The 17,717-nt window shown below is 52.1% G+C and overlaps 2 protein-coding genes across 2 annotated transcripts; both read right to left on the reverse strand.

The window, feature by feature from the left end:
• Window positions 1–5,793: 5,793 nt before the first annotated feature.
• Window positions 5,794–9,706, reverse strand: LOC129681567 (kallikrein-1-like). The gene is made up of 5 exons (XM_055613556.1): window positions 9,583–9,706; window positions 7,659–7,818; window positions 6,598–6,884; window positions 6,350–6,486; window positions 5,794–5,995 (listed from the first exon to the last, which is right to left on the reverse strand). Exons 1-5 carry the CDS (start codon window positions 9,626–9,628, stop codon window positions 5,843–5,845), a joined length of 783 nt encoding a protein of 260 aa, XP_055469531.1. The 5' UTR covers window positions 9,629–9,706; the 3' UTR covers window positions 5,794–5,842.
• A 2,408-nt stretch (window positions 9,707–12,114) lies between these two features.
• Klk15 (kallikrein related peptidase 15) lies at window positions 12,115–17,274 on the reverse strand. The gene is made up of 5 exons (XM_055613648.1): window positions 17,235–17,274; window positions 14,895–15,045; window positions 14,029–14,312; window positions 13,773–13,909; window positions 12,115–12,267 (listed from the first exon to the last, which is right to left on the reverse strand). The coding sequence occupies exons 1-5, from the start codon at window positions 17,272–17,274 to the stop codon at window positions 12,115–12,117; spliced, it is 765 nt and encodes a 254-aa protein (XP_055469623.1).
• Between the last annotated feature and the right edge of the window lie 443 nt (window positions 17,275–17,717).

Genomic DNA, 17,717 nt, shown 5'->3' on the forward strand with positions numbered 1-17,717 from the left:
TATCTATCTATCTATCTATCTATCTATCTATCTATCTATCTATCTATCTATCTATCTATCTATCTTCTTGCTATCTAGCCCTGGCTAGCCCTAAACTCACTATGTAGCCCCACTGGCCTCAGACTTGTAACAATCCTTCTGTATCAGCTTCTCAAGTACTGAAATAATGGACAGGTGCCACCATGCCAAACTTGATAAGATTTTAGTGATTATGCAATACTGAAAATCCAGGTAATATTCTTGTGTTTGCTTGTTGTTTTGAGACAGAGTCTCTCTACATAGTAGTCGCTAGCCTGGAACTGACTATGTAGACCAAGCTGGTCTTGAACTCACAGAGATCTGCCTGCCTCTGCCTCCCAAGTGCTGAGATTAGAGATGTGTATCTCTACACCTGGCCTTAGTAAAGGTTATTTTTTATTTTTAAAGGTCAAAGATGATTTTTGAGATGTGCCTGATTATATTATGTATTCCAGTTTTAAAGATGTAAAAGCTATATCTTAGTACCAGGTGTGGTAGTATCTGGTGCTCAGGAGGCAGAAGCAGGCAGATCTTTGTGAGTTCAAGGCCAGGCTGATATATATAGTGAGCTCGAAGTAGGCCAAAGTTACATGGTGACCCTGTTTCAACACCAAAATGTAAGAGAAAGCTGCATTCCAAAATGGAGTGAAATGTGCTATATCCCATTGTTAAGATATTTGTTTGGCTACTGGAACCAAATTTCAAAATTGAACAACAGCAGTTTAAATCTTAAACACTTGCTGGACTAGATGGTGTACCCCTGTAATACCAGGATTAAATATACTGAGGCAGGAGGATCACCAGAATGTTGAAGTCAGTCTGGCCTACATAGTGAGTTCTGGGCCAATATTGAAATCCCAACAAACAAAACAAACAACAAAAACTAAGCAAAACCAAGGTCAGTAAGATGGCTCAGCAGGTAAAGGCACTCGCTACCAAGACTTGAGGAGCTGAGTTTAACTGATGATTGGAATCCATGCTCCCCCTTCCCAACCAAATAAATAAATAAATAAATAAATGTAAAAACAAACAAATGCTCAAACCCAAGCCACAAAACCACGGCTGGGCTGTAGCTCAGCAGAGTGTTCCTTTGGCATGGGTGAAGCCCTGGGCTCCATCCCCAGCCTCTGTAAACCAGCAGAGTGGTGCATGTCTGTCATCCCTGCACTGGGCAGGTGAACTCCGAAGTATAAGGTTATCCCAAGCTATGCATGGAGGTTAGCCTAGCCTGGGCTTAGTGAGACCCTTTCTCAAAAAACAGCAACCAGGAAATCACACACACACACACACACACACACACACACACACACACACAGCACCCCACAGGAGCCCCGTCAAGGGTTTAGTTTGGAAGCTGGATAGGGTGTGGCACACAGAACTTGGGAGGCAGAGGCAGGTGGGGCTCTGTGAGTTCCAGGTTAGACTGGTCTACAGAGTGAGTTCCAGCCTGTCAGACCTACATAAGAAGACTCTGTCTCAAAAATTAAAAACAAAAACAAAAACAAAAACAAAACAAAACAAAACAAAACAAAACGAGTTCAGCCTGGGTTCTGTGGCAGAAAGGGAGAAACACATTGCCTTTGCCACCTCCTTCCTGTGTGCCTGCGGCATGTTCAGGCCCACCCCCTCCTGTTGGACATCTAGATCATGTCAACTTGCAATATCTGTATTAAATCTGATGTGTGCACCGTAAGCTCCAAGAAGGCCAGGCCAGCCTGACTCCAGGCTTGATGAGGAGCTGCTGATCGGTTGACCACCAAGCTCTTCCCTGTTCTAGGCTTCTGTGCACAAGTTCTTTTGAAAACTACTATTTGCTTTAAAGGATGAGAAAGGAGTTAACCATTTCTGGTACCATTAATGCATACATCTGTTTATGCATGCATTCATCCATTCACGAGTTCACTCATGAACTCATTTACATATCCATCCATGCATACATAATTAATCATGCATCCATTTACAAATTTTCTCAAGTGTGCATTCATTCATGCATGCATCTGTTCGTACATTCATTTATTACTTCTTTTATTTAGTAGGTACCACAAATAGAGCCTTTCTGCTAACTGATGGGAGTACACTGGAGAGAAAAATAGATTTGTTTTCTACCCTCATGAAATACTGTTGCAGAGGATTGGTGAGGGAAAAACAATTAGCAAGTAATTAATTATAAACCTGTGATTTGCCAGTGAAGGTGAACCATGAAAACACCCAACAGGCTGACTGACCAGGACCTGACTGTGGTGGGCTGAGCTCGGGGAAAGAGATGGAAAGAAGAGACATTGATGGGTGGGTGGTTCTGGAAGGCCAGGCTAAAGTGAGCAATGAGGGCTGGGACAAGGGGCACACGCAAAGCTCCAGGTTCCATCCCCAGAACCACCTGAGCCCGAAGGGTTGGTGCACACAAGCTCTCCCAGCATGTGGGTGGGGGAGGAAGGAGGGGCAGGAGCCCAGGGTCATCCTTACCTCTGCAATGAGTTAGAAGCCAGCTTGGGCTACATGAAACTCTGTCTCAAAACAAGCAAAACCCAAATCCAAACCAATTAGTGTTCCAAGAAGAGGCAGGCCACGTTGAGGCCTCAATGAGGGGTAGGGCAGCTCTTAGAGGTAGGAGAAGCCCCTTGGAGACACAAAAGGAACAGGGCTTAAGACGGTGAATGCGTGGTGGTCTAGCACTGAGTTGGGGGTTAGCAACTGGGTGGAGCTAGGTGGATTGCATCAGAAGAGGCCAGTGTGAATGGAAGGAGTTGAAGTGGTATTGGAGATGTGCTGGGAACAGCTTCCACAGGGGAGTGGTTGTCGATTAGAGGGGAAAGAGAAATGAGGATGAGGATGGAGGTTGGTGTGCAGTGAGGTAGTGGAGAAAGATCCAGCTCCCCAGAACTTTCTCCCTCCCCAGCTGACCTGCTCTGTTCCTGGGAAGAGGACCGAAAGTTGGTCCTGCGTGGCTGGTCTCTCGTCTTCATCTTCCTGGCGACCATGTTGGTGTTCAGCGTGGTGGATGGTCGGATGGCCTATGTGCATGGTCCATACACTGGTGTCATTGGCCTCTGGATTGACTGCAGGAGGCATAAGTGTGCCAACGTGGGCCAAGTCACTGGTCAGTGCATACATAGGCTGTGGGCCCTGCTAATGGGTGCTAGAGGTGACTGTGGAGGTGGGCCAGTGGAATTCTCCCAGAAGTCTCTCTAGGAGAGTAGCTCAGGGCTCACAGTGGGAGCATCATGGTTTTTGGAGAGTAACTCTGTGAGTGGCAATAGAGTTATTTAAACATTTCTAGGAATTGATTTTGGTGATGTGAGTGGGGGTGATTTTTTTGTTTTGTTTTTGTTTTTGGGGTGCTGAAGCTAGAACCCAGTGCCTTACACACACTCCCCTGGGGCCCTACCACTGAGCCATGCCCCCAGCCCATCATTGGAGAATCATACGCAAGTACTAAGCTACATTTCCATTCTCTGCCTTGTTTGGGTCAGGGTCTCCTGTAGCCCAGGCTGGCCTCCAGCTCAATGTGTAGCTGTGGATAACCTTGAATCCCTGATCCTCCTCCCCGGTGCTGGGATTCCAGACATGCGCCACCACACTCGGTCTATCCCAGTTCGGGGGACGGAATGCAGGGCTTCACCCGTGCTAGGCAAGCATTCCACCAGGGAAGCCGTGCTCCCAGGACTCTAGACTTCTTTTACTTTGTATTTTGAGGCAGACAGGGTCTAGGTCTCACTAATCTGCTCAGGCAGGCTTTGCAATGGCACTCCTCCCCAGCCACCTGAGTAACTAGGTTGGCCTCCTCAGGGTGTGAGTGGGAGGGGTGGGAGAGAAGTGTTGGGGTAACTAGTTATCTCTCCAACTCTCCTCCTCAGTTTACATTCACATGAGCAAGGGTTTCATATTTCTGGCCCTGGCACTATGCCTCATCCTCCTGCCCACCATGTTCCTCTCCTTCCGACCAGTCTGCCGCCGCCTGAACAAGATCGATTTTGTCTTCAGTTTCCTCAGCATTGGCATCGGTAAGTGTTGGCAAGGACAGGTGTGCCCGAGGAGCCCCACTCCACCCCACAGCGTCCTCCTACCCAGAGGGGTGGCTACACTTCCAGTTCTGCTGCTCTGGGGGACAGAGGTGTCTCTGTCTCTCTCTTGGGTTTTCTCTGTAGCGCAGGCTGGCCTTGAATATGCCATTCTCCTGCCTCAGCATCCTAAATAGCTGAGATTAAAGGCCTAGGTCCACCAGTCCTGGCTGATGGCTCAGTCTCCCATTTTCCCTTCCCCTCTGAGTCTGTTTCAATTTGTTGTTGTTGGTGGTGGTAGTGGTGTGTGTGTGTGTGTGTGTGTGTGTGTGTGTGTGTGTGTGTGTGTGTGTGTGTGTGTGTTCGTTCGTCTACCTGTTGGGGCAGGGCAGGGAGGTTGTCTCTGTCTCTTCTTCCTGGGGGGGGAGGGGTTCCCCCGTCTAGCCTCCTGTCCTTCTCTGGCCCCACCCCAGTGCAGGGCTCCTGATTTTCCTCAGCCTGACGCTCTTTGTTGTCAACTTCAGTAGGCTGCGCCCGAGGCCACAGGTATCCTACCAGCTGGCCTTCTACCTGTGCTGGTGCGCCAGCGTCTTGATGCTGTGGGCCGGTGAGGGCGGGGCCTCAGATGGAAGGGCGGGGCCTGGGCAGGGGAGGGGCGGAGCCCAGGAAAGGGGGTCAACCATCAGGGCCCGGGTGGGGCTTGGGATGGGGCTCTGAGTCGAGTGCCCACCGGGTCCCTTCCCACAGGAACTCTGTCCTTCCTCAGCCAAGTGCGGATGTGGAGCTACAGTACGCCCTTCGTGGAGCGGAGGCTCAGCTACTTACGTTGGGCCTCACGACACCGCTTGCTGCACCTGCCACTGCGCGGCAGTTCGGACAGGGGCTCAGAGCGCACCCGTTCTCCTGAAAGCAGCTCTGTGAACTACCATGGGACTCCCCAACAGAGAGACTTCGAAATTTCTCAGGATCCTGACGAGTCCCCGCGGCCAGATGCCTCTATTTCTGTCCCCGTGACTCCGTCTCCATCAGACCTCGCTTGAGGTCCCATACTTCCCCTGAGCAGGAAGAACCCTAGGGAGACAGGTGGCAAGCCCCGCCCCCGCGCTAGAGTCCACCCCTTGCGGCCTGAGTTTTGGCAGGGACCCCACTCTGGAAGTCCTCCAGCACTCTCAGAGACGGCTATGTCCCTATGTGAAGACACTGGTCCATGGTCCCGAGCAGCGGGAGCAGTGTGGCTGCTTTCCCCGGGCCGGGCGATGCTCCGCCCCACAGGCCACGCCCCTGAGCCACTCTTCATCCTTTGGTCCAGCCCCACCCAAGATGTCCCCTCCAGGGACCAAAGACGGACACTTTGCAACCTAGCCTTGGGGGCAGTCCCCGCCCTTCTGTGGACAGACCCTTCCCTAGGAAGTCAAGACTTGATATAACATGCCTGCCCCGCTTCCTGGCTTCCCCGACTCAATAAAACTAGGTCGGCAGTCCAAATTTTCAGTGTCTGACTGCTTGTCATCCCCTTGTGCTTCCACTGGAGGGTCAGGACTTCCTGATGTCTCTGACTCTACCTTTGAGATCTGAGCCTTTTCTTTCGCCAGAGCAGACTCATGTGACATCTGACTTGGTCTGAGCCTTTTGTCAGGATTTGTCTCTGGCTCATCCCTTTAGCCATCTGTGCATGTACTCCTGTCCCTTGCGGATCCACTTTGGAAGTCCTGACCACAGCTCACTGGGCCTTGCTGGTACCTGACTCCAGAAGGACAGAGAATATCAGAACTTGAGCTCATTTGCTGCATGGTGGGTTTTATTGGGAGCAGGGGACAGTGTGACACTCAGTTTTCATTTATAGTTTCTTGTATCCAGGAGATGAAATCAGTAAGTTTGGTGTAGATGGCTGGCTTGTTGGGTACGGCGCATGGGGCATAGCCCCATGAGGTGACACCTTGAAGCACACCATCACAGATGAGCGGGCCGCCTGAGTCACCCTGAAAGAAGAGCGGGACAGGAGTGAGGAAGGCCTGGAAGTTGAGTTCTACTTGACAACCTGGGACTGACTCCCAGGGGAAGGAAGGCTAGGGCCCATAGAGGCAGCGCTGGTCAGTAGTAAAGGGATCCACTCTTGGGAGGCCTGCTCTTACAGGGACATGGGGTTGAGGAGAGGAGAGACAGGACAGTCCTTGAAGCCAGGTCAAAGAGGAGGAATAGTACCAGGATTCTCCCCTCCCAGAGCTCATCACTTCCACAGGGAAGGATGAGGAGCGCCTGCCTGGATGGGGTGTTGAAGTGGGAATCAGGACTCTGAGTTCCTCTTTCAGCACCGCAGGGAGGGGCTGGCTCACCACGCAAGTGTCTTTGCCTCCTTCCATCTCTCCTGCGCACAGCATGAGATCTGTCACCTTTTGGATGTGGGCTTTGGCACAGTCCTCATTGGGCAGGAGCGTGATGTTCACACACTGGAGAGTATCTGGGTATACGACTGTGAACCGGAGGACAAGAAGCAGGTGAGCAGACCCCAGCGCTATCTCCCCTGCCCCTCCCTCAGACCCAGGTGTCCCTCTCTGGGCTGTGTGCTTTGGCCCAGACTTACACTTGATGGGGTCAGTGCTGCCCCAGCCTGAGGCAAGGCAGGTGCTCCCCAGCCTGGGCTCCTCAGAGGGCAGACTGATGGTCTTCACATACTCTGTGGCCGCAGCAGGCTGGCTGAGATGTAGTAGCATCAGGTCACTGCTGTAGTCCTTCTTAGCTTTCGGGGCGTCATTCTCCAGGAGCTTCAGGTTGAAGTCAGGATGGATGATGCTTTTGTCGACAAACCGGTGCTGAGCTGAGGGTTCATCCTCAAATAGGCTGTGGCGGCCTAGCCAAACCTGGTACTTGCTGGAGGCAGGGAAAGAGTGGAGGGAATGAGAGGCAACGAGACAAATTGGGCAGAGTGCAGGGGAGGGAGGGAAAGAGGAAGGGAAGAAGGAAAAGAGAGACAGAGACAGAAACACACACACACACACAGAGAGAGAGAGAGAGAGAGAGAGAGAATACAAGGACAGCGAGAAGGGGGAGGGCCTGAGAGCTGCTCAGCTGTAGCTGGGACTGGGCTGAGCTTCCCCAGCAGGTAAGGCCTGGCCCACTGCCCAAGGTCTGAGCTCTCTTTCCACTCTAGAACCCTGCTCTCCCTCTGTACTCCCTCAGTTGCCTCATCCAGCAGCAGCTCAGACCAGCCCTTCTCAGAGCAGACAGGCCCTAAGGGTCAAGCTGGTCTGAGGAGAGCGAGGGCTCCTCTCACACCTACATCCAGGGACATCACTTTCTATCCTTAGACCTGTTCTCCAGTATGGTCAGTAGTGATGGACAGGACAAGTGAGGCCCAGACCCAGAGAGGGCCAGATGGCCACAGAGATACTCAGATGTGACGACAGAGAGGAGACGCAAGGCCAATAAGACAGAAAAGAAAGCAACAGGAATCAAAGACAAGCCTGGAGGGAGGACCCCAGAGAGACCCAGGAAGACTTGGATAGACCCAGGGTCCAGCCCAGCTCTGCCTCTTTCAGCCTTCAGCCAGTACCATCCTCCTGCCCTTCAGTACCACAGCCTGGCATGGAGTCATGCTGTCACGCTGCCACCCTGCTTTCCTGCCCCCCCCCCCGCCTTACTCACTCTTTGTGGCAATGGGCAGCTGTGAGCACCCAGCTGGGGCTCACCAGGATGCCCCCGCATAGGAATCTACTGTAGTGGTACACAGCCGCCTGCCAGGGCTGGGAATTCTTCTCACATTCCGATCCTCCGACAATCCGAGACTGCAGGGGAGGCGCAGCACCTGCAAAGGGCAGTGGGGGGTGAGATTGGCTCAGAGAGAGAGGCGCGCTCTCAGGGGACAGTTGAGCAGGGCTGGGATCAGGGGATGTGGTCAGGGGATCTGGGGAAGGGACCATATGTGTCTCTCCTGAAACAGGAATCGGGTATAGTGTGAGGGTTGGCAGGGCAGTGGCGCTTAGCCCAGTGGGAGTGGAATTTGGCATTTAAGGTTTCCAAGGCTCGAGAAGAAGTCAGGGCCTGGGGTTTGGGGGTTCTGAAAAGGGTGAGGTCTCTGAGAACTAGATCTGAGTGAATAAATTAACCCAGGAAAAAGAGCTTGGGATGATTTGGGAGTTCCTGGGCAGCTGGTCTGGGAGAGAGTGAGAGGTTTCCAGCTAGAGGGGGTAGGGTTAAGGCTAGAGGTGGGCTCCTGAAAGGGTTTGTGGTGGAGATGGTATCTAGAAGGGGTGGGGCTCCCTGGGAACAGAGTTTGAGATGGGACATGTAGTGAGAGAAAGGGATCCTGGAGGGGTGGGAAGGTGAGGCTCTGTTTCCCACGGAGGTGGGGCAGGTGGTCTATGATTGGAGAGGTTTAGGGTTCTCTCAGAGGCAGCCTCTGGACAAGAGTGGGAAAGGGGTTAAAGCAGGTCAGGCCACCGTGGGGTGGTCGGGAGGACGCACTTGATGTGGGGGCTAGGTTTAGGTATTGGGGTCTTTGGGGAGTCCTGGACAGAGTGGGAAGTAGAGCTGTGCAGTGGGGCTCAGGAGGGACAGGACAGGGGCTGGTGGGAGGCACGTATGAGAGGAAAGATCGAGCCAAAGCATAGCATCTGGAAACAGAGAAGAGGAGGCAAGCTAGCCATGGCGGCTCTTACCTGTAATCCCAGTACACAGAAGGCTGAGACAGAAGGATTGTCATTGAGACAAGCCTGGGCTACATAATGAGAGCCCACCTCACAACTTATCCTCAAGAGCTGGGGACACAGCTTGGTTGCTACAGAATTGGCCATGCAAACATCAGGACCTGAGCTCAGCCCCCCAGAACCCAGGTAATAGGTCAGCTGTGGAGATGTACGCCCATCACCCCAGTGCTGGGGAGGCTTGCTGGATGGCCAACTTAGCCAAAGGGGGAGCTCTCTATTCCATGAGAAACTCTGTCTCAAAAACAAGGTGGCAAGTGATTAAGGAAGACACCTGATGCCGATCTCTGGCTTCTGCCATCTGACTGCTCCTCCCCAAACCAGACTAAACCAAAAAGCCAGTGAGAAGGGACATGCGCAGATCCCCCACACCAGAAAGGGAGGACCCATCTGGTGCCACGAGAAGTAAGACTGTTGGCAGGAACTAAGGAACTTGAGAAGACCGGGGACCAGTTGTCAGGGTCTGGAGGACACAGCTGAAGGCTGACAGCTGCTGGACCGCCAAGGGCTCTAGTGTGGATGTGGGCAAGCCCCTAACTCAGGAGAGCTGGAGTATTGGGTTCTAGAAAAACAGCAAACTAGAGGAACAAGATTGGCAAGGGGTTGGGTTGCTTGGAAAGACTGGAGAAGCCCAGAGATGGTAAGGTGGCTAAGGAAGAGGAGAGAGTTCTGGGAAATGGGAGGGAAGAGGAGCCTGATATGGTAGTGAGGCCTGTGAGAGCTTGGCAGTGTTCAGGGGCAGGGAGGGAGGTGAAGGTGTGCTTCAGGATGTAGCTGGGGTGAGGGGAGATGGAAAGGGGATTGCCAGGGCTAAAGAGAGCACCTGAGTGAGGGCTCTGACCCCTCCCGCTAGCCCGAGTTCTCACCAGTGCCTCCCAGGGATAGGGCGAGGAACAGGATCAGAAGCCACATGGTGACAGGTGTTCAGGAGCAGCAGCCGGTGAGACTGGAGCTGAGGAGCCTCCTTGGGGCACCTTTAAAAACCCTCATTCTCTCCCCCAGCCCCGCCCCTGCCCTGTTGGCACCCAGATGCTGGCCAAGGCCCTGCCCTTGCTGCCGGAGGTGGACTCTCTGCTCCCACCCTCCCAGCTGTGGGAGGGGAGGGCCCCGGTGCACCTGCTGTCCAGCAGGCCCTAGGTCACCCTGGATACCTTCCCAGGGTTGAGGCGGGGTGGGGCAGGTCCTGCTGCTCCCGCAGCTGTGTGTGCTCTGGGGGCCACAGGCAGAACGGCAGGTCGGAGGTGCTGCTGAGGGCTGCACTAGAAGGGTGGAAGAGCAAGTGATCCCACCACAAAGCTCTAAGGAATGTCCCAGACCTCAAGGCCACGCATGCACTCAGAAACTAGCAGTTAAATCAGATTCTTTGCACTAGTGGTAGGCAAGAGGGCTACAAGCTCCCTGCAATACAAATCTTGGTTTTTGAGAATGCCAAGGTGCTAGCCTTCTTAGATTGGAATATTAATCACTAATTTTATTGTTCCTGTTGTAAATTTGGGAGCTGGGCATGGTGGTACATGCCTTTAATCCCAGCACTCGAAAGGCAGAGGCACATGGGCCTCTGTGAGTTCAAGGCCAATTTGGTCCACGTAGTGAGTTCCAAAACAGCCAGGGCTATATAAAGAGCTGTCTCAAAACAAACCAACGAAATAAAAATAATAGAAGTTAGGGTACACATTACCATAGTCTGATCACCCTTTGATTAAAAAATGAACATATATGCATATATGTTTATATATCCATCCCAGAGGAGTGTCGCCCACCCTAAACAGTCTTGGGGTCGTAACGACCTTTCTATTCCTTGTTTCCTAGATAAGAATTCTCAAGGTCATGTCTTTCAAAATCCCAAAGGTCTGTACTAACTGCTTTCTCTGGTCAAGATTATGGCCACAGAGCCTGACATGGCGGCGCACACCTGTAATCTCAGTAAGTGCAATCCGGAGGTGGAGGCGGGGGGTCAGGAGTTCACGTCAGCTCGGCTCCACAGCAAGTCCTGGGTCAGTCTGACCCAAGTGAGCCCCTGCCTTCCAAAAGAAGTGTGTGTGGGAGTGGGAGGGAGCTGGAGACGCAGGCCACTTGGTGGAGCGATTGCCTAAAGCGCATGGACCCTGGGTTCCAGCCACAGTGCTGTGTAAAACCAGCCTGTGGGGTGTGGAGGCAGAAGGATCAGAAGTTCAAGGTCATCCTTGGATAACATGAAATAAATAAATAATTATAAAAAAATACCCTGAGGCCAGTGAGATGGCTCACTGGGTAAGGTGTCTACCAAGCCGTCTCACCAGCCTCAGAATATCTATCTATCTATCTATCTATCTATCTATCTATCTATCTATCTATCTATCTGTTGTCTTTTGAATTCAATCCCAGGGACCCATATGGTAGAAGGAAGCCAGCTCTCAAAATAAGTCCTCTAATTGCCACACACACAATAAATATGTGTAGTAAAAATAATATTATCAGAAGTTGCAACGACAATCCCTCACTCAATCTAATCTGTCAATTTCAATGACCAAAATCAACGATGTCAACATTCAGTGACCCTAAGAGTCACATTTTGGGGTCTCTGAAGAGAATCAGAAACTGGACTCCCAAATCCTTGATGGTAGAGCCACACGCTTCAGACCTGGATACAACCAGCAAAGGCAGCTCATAGTGTCCAAGCTTGTACTCTATGTCATCAATGCGGTCAAGGAAAAGAGTGTTTGCCTTATTGCCTTGGTTACCAGGAAGCCTAGCAATAATGGCGGATCTTGGAAATGTAGTGTGTATTGGGTCTTCTCACTGGGACGCCTAGCTCATGAGTGTGACAAAGTGCCAGGTACAGTTTTGATACGTTAAGATGCATGACTCATTTAATCTTCACATACACCCTAGGAGACAAAAAGTGACAACCCATTTCACAAATGGGAAAACCAAGGATGAGTGAGGTCAGGCTCCTGAACCCTTTTTTTCCTGCCCAGGGAAGGGGACCCTGGGCAACAGCAGACTTTGTATCCTAGTCTCCCACCCATTTCCCATTGTACCCTAAAGAAAAAAAGGTCACACTCCTACAGAGAAAGTTGGATTAACCCTATTTTCATTTTCTTTTTTGTTTTTCAAGACAGGGTTTCTCTGTGTAGCCCTGGCTGTCCTGGAACTCACTCTGTAGTCCAGGCTGGCCTTGAACTCAGAGATCTGCCTATCTCTACCTCTGGAGTACTGGGACAGTGTGTACTACCACAACCCTGTCAACACTGTTTTCTTGGCATTAAGCAGGTGACCTCATGGGGGAAGGGCCCTGGCTAACAGCGTATGTCCATATGCAGAGGGCCTCAGCTCTGTCTCAGGCAGGAATGGGGCTCAGTTATGGGAATTCCCAGTCAGGGTTCCAGGTGGTCAGTGAGGGACTTAGGTGGTAGGAGTCAGTTCCTTCTCATGTTTTCCCGGATCCACTCCACGTAGCTGCAGACTTTGGTGTAGACGCCAGGTTTGGTGGTAGTATCACAGGGGACGTCACCCCAGGATACAATGCCCTGCAGGGCGTCCCCACAGACTAAGGGTCCTCCAGAGTCACCCTGTCGGGAGAAAAGGGGGTTTTCCTCAATATTTCATTTCACGATCCTCCTGCCTCAACCCCCAAGTGCTGGGACAACAGGTGTGCACCACCACTCATGTTTACAAGGTGTTGGAGACGGGCAGGTTTTGCGCATGCTAGGCCGTTCATTCATTACTCTATCAACTGAGTTACACCCCAAACCTACTGTCACCCTCATTCTAACCAACCACTATTCTTCATCTCGATGAAACTTCAAACCAACCCCTTCCTAGGGCACGCCAACATTGACCGGAACCAACCCAAACCTGCTCTGATTCAACACAATCCGGAAGCGCTGACTCTCCGGTGTTCAGCTCTGCCTCGCGCTACCCAGTCCCACCATGTTCAAGTTGGATTCCCTCCAGTCCATACATCTCCCCCATTCAAAATCAAGCTAAGCCTGTGCTCACCAAACACAACCCAATTCCAATCTTTGCATGTTCTTCACCCCTCCCCCACACCCCTGCCACCCCAGGCCTATTACAACGTACTTCCCATCCTGAGTTGAAGCAAACTCACTGTCTTTCTTAGCCCCACTCCATGATTTCCCAGGCTATACAATTACCCCACGTCCCCATCTCTAAGTCCACTTTGAGTCTCACTATGATTCTAACGGATCCTGGAGCTTCATCCTATACCTAACTGTCTTTGGGAAGTCATCTTGGACTGGGAGGGTCCAGCCCACTGTGAGTGGTACCATCCCTAGGCAAATGGGCCTTAGCTGTACAAGAAGTCCAGCTGAGGACATAGAGAGAGGGCTTAGCAATTAAGAGCACTGGCTGCCCTTGCATAGGACCCAGGTTTGATTCTCAGCACCCACGGGCAGTTCACAGTCGTCCGTGCTTTCCATCCCAACGCCGCTTCTGGCTTTCATGTGCACCACACACACCACACACGTGGTGCACAGACACACACGCAGGCAAAACACTCATCCACCGAAAGAGAGAGAGAGAGAGAGAGAGAGAGAGAGAGAAGGAAAGGAAGGAAGGAAGGAAGAAAGAAAGAAAGAAAGAAAAAGAAAGAAAGAGAGCGAAAGAAAGCTAGCTGAACAGGCGCCAGTGAGCAACCCATAACGGCATTCCTCCATGGTTTCTGCTTTAGGTTCACATTTAAGGTCTTGCCCTGACTTCCCTCAATGTCGGATTATAAGCTGTGAACTAAATAAATTCTTTCTTCCCCGAGTTACTTTTAGTCACAGTATATTAGCACAGCAAAAAAAAAAAAATCAAGCTAGGCTACATCCCTTCCCTCCTTAAAAAAAAAAAAATCTATTTATTTAATGTATATGAGTGCTCTATCTGCATGTACACCTGCATGCCCAAAGAGGGCACCAGATCACATAGATGGTTGTGAGCCACCATGTGGTTGGTGGGAATATGGAGTCTGGAAGAGCAGTCGGTACTCTGAACCTCTGAGCCACCTCTCCAGCTGGAGTTTCACAGCCCCACTCCCTCCTCTTACTCAAAGTTTCCTCTTGTCTCTGACCTCACAAGAGTCCGTGCCACCGCCCTCGACGCCGGCACACACCATGGTGGGCAACACGCGACCTGGGTAGTCCTTGTTGCAAGATGCCTCGGAGATAATGCTGATGTTGGCACAGTGCAGCGTATCCGGGAGTCTCACTGAGGAGGACAGGCGGCCTGGATGTATTCCCTCCCTTTGGTCATTGTCCCCTCCACCCAAGAACCCTGCGGGATTACATTCCCGGGGTTCCTACACCCAGCTCCATCCTTCCACGCACCTTGTGACTTCCGGCTCCCTGGGGCTCCAGGCTTGTTGTCTGATAACAGGCCCCAGCCTGACACCACGCAGTTCTCGCCGGTAAGCGGGCAGCGCGTGGGCAGAGCCACGGGGCGCACCTGGGGTGACAGCCGGGCTGGCTGGAGAAGTCGCAGCAACATGATGTCGTGCCGATGGGTCCGAGCCTCGTAGCGCGGGTGCGGGATGATGCGAGAGACAGACCGCAGCTGTTCTGGGCCATCGTGCTTGCGGAGATTGTGCTCGCCCAGGCGCACCCTCATGAAGCTAGGAGAGCGAAGAGTTACCGGAAGGGAGTACACGGGGGTCAAAGAGCGGGTAACCTGGGATCTTCCCACCCGCTGAGAACGTTTTCCCTGATGCCAATGGTTTCAGCCATGACCCCTCCAGAACCTAGGAGTTGCAGGGTGTGGTGGAGCCCTTAACTCCAACGCTTGGGAGGCAGAGGCAGAGGCAGGTAGATTTCTGTAAATTCTGGACCAATCTGGCCGACAGAGGGAGTTCTAGAGTAAGTAACCTGGGCTGCACAGTGAGACTCTGTCTCAAACCAATCAATCAGTCAATCAATCAATCAATCAATCATCAATCAATCCAGGAGTCCCAAATCAGGTACACACATGGAACTCAATCTCCAGGTTTCACCCTGTTCCTTCTTCAGAACAGAAAGTTCTCACCTCGCTACCCCTCTCCCATCAGGGCCTCAGAAGATGGGACGTTTGCGTCCTTCTTTTTCTCCATTAGGGACCTACAGCATCAGAATCGCCCTAGCCTCCCCGCCCCTCAGTTCCCAGGTGCAGCCACATCCCTCAGGACCCCGCCCCGTCCCCGCCCCGCCCCCACCCTTTATACCGGGTTTGGCAGTGGGCAGCGGTCAGCACCCAGCGCGGGGAGATGAGGAAAGCGCCACAGTTGAATCGGCCACGTTCGAAGAGGGCCACTTGCCACGGCTGCGAGTGGGGCACACACTCCTCGCCTTCCAGCACCTTATCATCATCCTGAGCTGTGGGGAGACACAGGCAGATCTCTCCCTGAGCCGGGCCTTTTCAGCATTCCCACCCCCTCCTCACCCTGTCTTCACTGTAGGCTTCACCCAGGCCCTCCTCCCTTTGTTCATTAAAGAAAATCCCTGCTTAGGTTTGGGGACGACTTTCTGGGTAAGGTGCTTGCCCCATAAAGAACTGAGTTTGGGTCTCCAGCACCCACATAAGAAGCCAGGTGTGGCAGCATATGCCTTTAGCCCCTCCACCCCGACCCCGTGCTGGGTATGGGGGAGGGGAGGCAGTCTGACCAGCTACTGTAATGATGAGGTCTGGGAGAGACCCTGTCTCAAACAAGAGAAAAAAGAAAAAGAAAGGTGGAGGGCTAAAGAGATGGCTCAGTGTTTAAGAGCTGGTATTGCTTTTGCAGAGGGCCTGAGTTCAGTTCCCAGCACCAACATGGTGGCTTACAACTACCTGCAACTCCAGCTCCAAGGGATTTGACACCTTCTTCTGGCATCCAGGGACGGACACACACACACACACACACACACAGGGTGGAGTGGGGAGAAGAGGGAGAAGGAGAGGGGTAGACAGATAGACAGACAAAGACAGAGACCAGAGAGAGGGACAGAGACAGAGAGAAGAGAGACAGACCAGAGAGAGAGAGGTAGAGACAGAGAGACATTATATATATATATATATAATATTAGCATATATATTAGCATTATATATATATATTAGCATAATTGGGAAATTTGAGGCCACGGTTCTCTATTCTGAACAAAGCCCTGCTCACTCCTCCAAGGTCAAGATCATGATGACAGACACCCACTCCTGAGCTGGACTGTTACAACCAAGCTCTCACACTCTGCCCTCTGCCTCCCAAGGTCAGGAAAAGGGCCAAAGGGCCCAGGAGGCTGCGGGAATGCGGATATAGCAGATGAGGGGCTTAGCAGAGGAAGGGTGAGGTTGCCTTGTGGAGGAGGGCACTGGCGGAACAGCTGGGCATCGGGCTGCACCTAGCCGGTCCCAGCTGGAGGAGGGCGGAGGCTCTGGCTGGGTGCAGCAGACAGCAGGGGCAGAGCACAGAGAAAGCCCAAGGGGAGGTTTGCCAGGGGGGAGGGCTGAGAGCCCCAGGCAGAGTTCATGTGGGAGCAGAGAGATCGTTAAATGGACACCCCCCCCCCAATTTTCTCCAGGGCACAAAGCATCAGGTTACATTGAAAATTTCCACAAGATGTGGTAGAGGTTGGTCTAGAGTTGGCCTGTCACCCAGGGTGACCTTGGTTTAGAGGCCATCCCTGATTCTAACCTGCTCCCTAGTACAGAAAGGCAATAGTGGTTCTTTCCCTGTGGGTCCCTGAACCTAATTATTCAGGCCTGACACAAGCGCCTTTTACCTGTGCCATTTCACCAGTTGCAACCTTATTTTGGGGACAGGTTTTTTTTCACTGAACATAGAGCTTACAGACTGACTGGACTGCTAGCCAGCAAGCCCCAGGGATCCCCCTGTCTCCACAGCCCACCTCTGGGATTGTACAGGCATAGTACTGCTTTGGCATGTGGGTCCTGGGGATCCGACTCAGATCCTCATGATTCCACAGCAAAAACTTATCCACTCCTCCTCACACGGTCGTTGTGTGTGAATGCTATGTACCCTGCCTGGAGTGGCCAAATGGTTCCAGCGTGCTCACACACATTATGGAACACTGCACTGGATTCTTAGTGGAGGACGGTTGCCTCCATCCTATGGTTGGAAAAGTAGACCTGCAGAGCTGGGGAACTGGTAGCCACAGGATTCAAACCTAGATCTTGTTCTCTTGGTGTCTCAACCATCCTGTTTGCTTGTCCTGTGTATCGCCTACATGACATAATTAGGACTTCACCATGACTGTCACAGGTAGAAAGCACTTGAGGCCCAGAGAGGTAAAAGAGTTTCTCTAAGGTTACACAGCAATAAAGAACAGTGATGGGACTCAGGTTCAAGGACTGAGCTGGCCCAGCACCTCCAGAACTTCTGAGGACTGAGAGGGTTGAGGAGTCAGGGACATTTAGCAGGTGGCTCAGATGGAATGGGAATAGGATCGTAAAGGGGTCTTTAGGTGAATCTTTAGGTGAATCGTGACTAGTAGGTGGCAGGTTGCAGACACTCTGGGGAAAGGGGCACGCTCTTTGATTAGACCAGTACCTGACTTTTGGTGTCCCTCACCTGCAGACACCAGCAAGACGAAAGCAAGGAGAGGCCACATTGTAGAGGAAGGTCCAGGGCTTGGAGATCTAAGGGGCAGGGATGACAAAAACTGGGGTAAAGTTTGGATCCATCTGTCCCCATTGCCATCCCGGTAGGCAGGAATGCATCCTCTGTGTATGACACACTTTTCTTTTGTCTTTTGTGACAGTGTTTTCCTAGATGTCCCAGGCTGGCCTCAAACTCATGATCCTCCGGCCTCCAGACTGGTGAGATGACAGGTGGATGGCATGATGCTAGACCAGGAAATCTACTTTTCCTGGCCCGCCTTCCATCTCTCACAGCCTCCACCCGTGTTCCCTCCTGGTCCCTATCTCTGGAGGGTCCTCTGTTCTTTGCGGCGTTGGCAGAGACCCCAGCATTAGCCAATAGCCCTACGGGTGTCTCTCTCATCGCCATGGTCCAGGGTCAGGACTCCATGCAGCTTTCATGGGTCCTCTTAAG

This window comes from Psammomys obesus, unplaced genomic scaffold (genome assembly GCF_907164565.1).
Source record: "Psammomys obesus unplaced genomic scaffold, mPsaObe1.curated_primary_1811, whole genome shotgun sequence".
Taxonomy (NCBI): Eukaryota; Metazoa; Chordata; class Mammalia; order Rodentia; family Muridae; genus Psammomys; species Psammomys obesus.